Source organism: Trachymyrmex septentrionalis, unplaced genomic scaffold (assembly GCF_001594115.1).
Source record: "Trachymyrmex septentrionalis isolate Tsep2-gDNA-1 unplaced genomic scaffold, Tsep1.0 scaffold5, whole genome shotgun sequence".
NCBI lineage: Eukaryota > Metazoa > Arthropoda > Insecta > Hymenoptera > Formicidae > Trachymyrmex > Trachymyrmex septentrionalis.
In genome coordinates, this window is record NW_017305672.1 from 1,338,598 (window position 1) to 1,344,591 (window position 5,994).

The 5,994-nt window shown below is 35.4% G+C and overlaps 1 protein-coding gene across 4 annotated transcripts in view; it reads right to left on the reverse strand.

Moving 5' to 3' along the window:
• The window catches only part of LOC108751575 (tyrosine-protein kinase PR2), a 350,659-nt gene that overhangs the window by 108,915 nt on the left and 235,750 nt on the right, over nt 1–5,994 (reverse strand). For all 4 annotated transcript variants that reach the window (XM_018491812.1, XM_018491815.1, XM_018491813.1 and 1 more), the window contains one exon: nt 2,456–2,686. In XM_018491812.1, coding sequence (XP_018347314.1) covers nt 2,456–2,686 — 231 coding nt within the window. The remainder of the gene's footprint in view (nt 1–2,455; nt 2,687–5,994) is intronic.

Below are 5,994 nucleotides of genomic sequence, written 5' to 3' on the forward strand. Positions count from 1 at the left end.
TCATCTTTAATGTGTTCTTGTTACAATTTATTAATTCATGTTAAAAAGTGTGTCGAAGTCGACGGAGGAAAATTTTGTAAACATCTTTTAAGGTATTAAATAGAAAATAAACAAACATTAAACGACATTTACTACGATTCATGTTTTTTTATTTCAATATTCCGTAACTCCGAAATCACTCGGAATCGAACATATTTACTAAATATTTTCAACTTATTTTCAGGTGCTAAAACCGCGTTTTGGCACTATATGCAAAGACATTCTGTAAATATTGAATAATACTTAAACATTAATAAAAAAAATAGGTAATTTTTGGATTAAATCAGATATACATATAATAAAATATATTGAAAATTAAATTTAAATTTTATGTAAGTATAATTATTTCTATCCAAATTGTGGAAAACGATTTTTTCAAGCCGATTGGATAGTTTAACTAATCGGCCAGATAACTAGATTATAAAACCGGCCAGATACATCGGATACAATAGTTTATATTATTAAATTTATCTTACAATTCTTTTTGATGAAAGTTTTGAAAACCATATAGCTCTATTTTAGAAAAATCTTGAAAACTCGAAGATAATAAAAGTTTGAGAAAATAATTTTTCTTCCTTTATACATTAAATAATTTTCATTTCTGTAATTTTTATATATATTTAAATGTAACAAAAATATTCTAATATTTTGAGTCATATAACCACCCTGTATAAAATTACAATTATAACAACTATCAATACTACAGGGTGGTCCAAAAGTCCGTTAACATTTGAATCGGCAGCTGCGTCGAGCAGCGAGGGAGAGGTGGGGCGGGCGAGGTACGGAATGTTAGAGCGGTCGATGGGAATTTAGTGCCATGGCGTCATTCAACGAGAAACAACGTGCGTTCTGCGTACGCGAGTACTATCGAAACAACGATTCTTCTACTGTAGCGCAACGAAAATTTTGCGCTCATTACAATATACGGCATAAAAATAAAGCTCCATCGATTCAGTCGATTAAAAAATGGGTCCAGAAATTTGAAGAAACTGGTTCAACAATAGATAAAAGGCAAGGATTTACATTTGCATCCGTACAAAATCCCCCAACAACACAAAAAACATTTCCCGAAACACTTGTCAGTCGGTCATTGAAGATTTCTGCTCTAGGTTGCAGCAGTGTCAAAATAATGAAGGATCGCATATGGACGATGTTATTTTTAAGAAATAAAATCCCAAATTGTGTACTTTCAGAATAAATAAACATTTTTTCTTACATATAACTAGTTTCTTTTTTATCATCGTATGACATGTTAACGGACTTTTGGACCACCCTGTATATACTTTTATTTAATAGCAGTAAATAACTCCGTTCCACACAGCTTAATTTAATGTATTTTAATGTATTTTAATGTACATTAAATGCGCGTGCGTGCGTGCGTGCGTGCGTGCGTGCGTGCGTGCGTGCGTGCGTGCGTGCGTACATGTATTATTAATTATACGCTATAATTTTTTTTTGTCAGACTAATAATTATATATAGGGCGTCCCATTTTAACATTGACACCGAAATATCGAAAAAAATTAAAAAAAATACGAAAAAATTTTTCCGACAAAAATTATGGAATTTAAAGATTTATTTACTGATAATATCCATTTGACATTGGGTGGCGTTGCTAAGGTGGCGTTCTCAGGATTAGATAAACATATCTCTGACGAATATATCTCTTAACTTATCATATAAATCTCGATAACTTCAAAACAACTGACCCAAAGTGATTTGAAATATAATGTTTGGGAAAGGTCTCAGAAAGAATTATAATAATATGTAATAAAACTAAAAATAAAAATAAGTTTTATTTAAAAAATTTAAAATCATCTCGTCCTGACTTTTGAAAACTTTACAACCTTTGTCTGAAACATTTTTCCGTATCTTTTATAATTTCCGAAATATTTCGATGTCAAAATTAAAACCACATGTATAATTTTGCAGTATCTATAAACGGTTTGATTATTAAAACAGTTTTTTGCAGGATTTTGTGTATTGAAATATACAAAAAGTATAATAATGTGTGCACATAACATATCATACTGCTTTAATATTTAGTTCTAAGAGCAAAAGAAGACTATTTTTATTTAATACTCCATGATTTGAGAAAAAAACTTATCAATTCATAGCAAATGACAAAGCTATATAAAAAGCTTATATAATACCTTCTTAATGATTTAGAAATTTCTTCCTTTTCTAATTATTTTTTGTTGTAAAATTTTTTAACTTTTTGTTTCATATTTTAAAATTACCAAATAATTTTGTAAAATTTGCAATAATAATAAAAAATTATAATAAATATATATTTTGACATCGCTGATATGAAATAAATGTAATGAAAATATCTTCCTAATTTTTGTACTTTCTTTTCTTGCAAGTATGTATGAATCTTTTAATGTGCTGTGATGAAACAAAAATTGTTTTATGTACCTGTATATCAGGTATACTGGCAGCTTCTTCGGAAAAGTGTCGTCTGTCCGGCTTAGGGCTGTGTTGATGTGGCAACTTAAAAGAGAATTTCCTACGCCTTGAAGGACTGACAGGAGTACGGGGAGATTCCGGAGGATGTTCAAGATCTGTCATAGAACGTGCTGTCAGTTCTTGTGCCATAGCAATAGCTGAGTAGAGAGTTTTCTGATCGGCAGCTGAGATAGGCTTCACCTAGACAAGACAAACATTTATCGTAAATTAACATTTCAATGTGATGATTCTCTCTTTTATTACATTTTCTTACAAATATTAACTGTATAACACACGTTTATTATATTGTTATGCTCGTGTGGCGACACCCGTGATGTGTAGTAATATAAAGATCGCGTCTCTCGGCAACAAGCTGCTCAGCTGTCAAACGAGCTCGTCAGATTAAGGGCCATCAAACTCCCCTCTTGTTCCGAGCGTTACCAGCATTTGCCAGCATTTGGCGCCACAAATGGTGGTAACGGAAAAACCATGGCAGTTTGGTGGCCCTGATCAGATTGGATGATGGAACCGTCGCCATGCTCGAACGTGCTTTTCTGCCTGACCTACTATTTTATCGTATTTGCTGTATTATGCGTTGGTGTTGCCTGTGATGTTAGAATAAAAAGTTTCCTTTTCTATTTTTAATCTTGAGTCCATTTATTTCCGCGGTTTGAGCGTACGCGAGTGCGATTCTGCAAATCGCATGGGCGCAACATTTTGGAGGATCGTCCGTGTGAATAGTGCTAATGAGTAAATCAGACAGTCGAGCGAGTATGTACTTTCCAAAAGATGCCTTATTCACTGCGGCACACACTGTGTATGAGAAGACTCGTCGTCTCAGAGGAGGATCCTTCGACGACGACATGCGCTGTGGATAAATCTTTTACGATAGCAGGCTATCGCCTTGCAAGCGGTGCTGCAGAAGGTGCTGCAAGTGCGGAGGGAGTAGCGACAAAAACAAGAGAAATTCGCGGCATCGTTGTGACAACGAAACGTGGAAATCGCACAGCATCAACGAAGACATGAATTTGTGGCAACATTACGGCGGCGGAACGCGGAGATTCTACAGCTACGGGAGAAATTGCGTGAGATCTTTATGACTCAAACACAGCTAAGTCCCTCCAATAACATTACTAATCGAAATAACCTATATCCACCTGTAACAAAAATGCTTTCGCTGCAAGTGTTGTCGATCATGCTGCTTCTGTCACGAGTGCTACAAATCGTGTTGATTCGATCGCGTTTAATGGTATCGAATGTGTCGGTTCCGCCGAGAATGTTGCCAACCGTTTCGAATCTGTCTCGAGAACGTCAAACCTTATTAATTCTGCTACGAGTATGGCCAATATGTTCGATTTAACCTCATTAAATTCGGTCGGGAATGTCACTAATCTTTTTACGAGTATAAAATTAAAACCGGATACATTTGACGGGAGCACACCTTTGCAGGAATGCTTTGCACAATTTGACTTAATTGCTTACGCGAATCGTTGGGAGGGAAGAATGAAAACCGCTGTTCTAATATTATGTGTGAGAGGAAAAGTGCGCGGTATTAAAAAGCGTACAGAATCTAAAGAATTTGAATTTTGCAAAATTGATAATTAGAATTATGTTTTGGAGAAGCTCAATCGCTACAAAATTATTACACTCAATTTGCAAACAGAAAACAAAAATTCGGAGAAAATGTAGCTTCTTTCAGCTCGGATATTGAAAGGCTGGCATAATCAAGTAGCGCGGTAGCGTCGCACGCCAAGTGCGTAAAATATAAAACGGGTCGCTTGATGGATCGTTTGACCGCTTGATGTGTGAATGTCATTGCGTACATGTTCGTACCGTTGCCAAATTCGCGATGCTAGCTTTATCTGGAGTTTTGACATCAACGAATTTTAGATTAAAATTACTCAGAAACTAAAACCGCAATTAAAAATCTAAAAACATTATTATTATATTGTATAATGTCACTGATATCTTTCAATTGCAATCAGTCCAAATAAAATTGGTGCAGTCGATATCAAGAGCTGGAAATAGTGTCCCAAAAAGGGATTTCAACTTTTCAAATTTTTTCAAATTGTACTTGTGATACATACATATAAAGCGTTTTGTCTATTACTATAAGCTGCTCACAATGTCTTCATACAATTTTAATTTTTAATATAAAATTAAAATAAAATCAGCAACAAAAGTGAACCTTAATGTGCATACAGGTGTAAACGTACATGAAACAGATAAACAGAGAGAGGGTGAGAGAGAGCGAGAAAGAGAGAGGGGGGAGGAAAAGAGAGGGAGAGAGAATAAGAAGGAGAGTGAGAGGGAGAGAGGGAGAGAGGGGAGGGAGAGAAGCAGCATTTATTATACGCTCTGGAACAAATCCTCTCAAGCGCTCAGATCAGTACAAAATAAAATCAATTGAGTATACATCAAAAAACATCTCAATACTAAAGAAACAATATCTAAAAACTATATAAGTAAAATATGATACAAGCATATTCTATAAAAATAAAAGTTTGCGTGAGTAAAAAGTACACATGCAGAAAAATTGAGATATCTCATTGACATTCATAATATTAAAACACAGATAAACATGCAGAAAGATGAGACATCCTAAGGAATACGCATTTTTATCAAAAAGCCAAGTACATATAAGCAAATATTACTATGACTTAATGAGCAGATGCGCATAAAGTTTCTGCCTAAAAATATAAATCGAGCTCAAAAAACGTATATTCTGTGGGAAATTATTCCACAGATTGGCTGCAGTAGAACAAAAAGAAATTTTCGTTCTACTTTTATAAAATTATATGCAACACTGCAGCAGTACCAGCAAATCATCAGGCGATCTGGTTTGTCTGCACAATACCTCGGTACAGAACGCAAAATTGGAGAGAAGTGACCGAGACCGTCCAGTCTTAAGAATACTGAACAACAGACAAAATATTACCTTCTAGCGTTACCTGCAACCAGCGTGCACGCACATAATAAGATGTGATATGGTCATCCCATCTCACCCCATAGACGAACCTAAGGCATGCCCTTATGGCCCTTCTTAGTTTGACATCCTGTTCCATCATCATATCTGTGAAGGCAGCGCAACAATAGTTCAAATGTGGGAGGACTACAGCAACAACAAGTCGAATTCTGAAAGACTCCGGCAATAAGTGTCTACACAGTTTAAGCTGATACAGCACCGCTCTTATTTTCTTCATCACATTATTGACCTGTTTGTCCCACGACAAGCTGCTGGATATCACAATCCCAAGGTATTTAACTTTCATCACGAATCGAACAAAACTCCGCAACCATGATTCCCGGCAGTGCGTCAAAATCGATAGAATTGATGTAATGTGCAACCAACAATGATTGTGCTTGCGTTTTAGTCTCGTTTAACCGTCCGGTCAATGACCAGGTACCCGGGTATCCATTTCAGCTTCGCAGATAGAATTTATTAACTTTTTCTTTAAAAAATTGTATAACCGTCTGGATCCCCGAAATTTAAGTAGTTTGAAACCCAA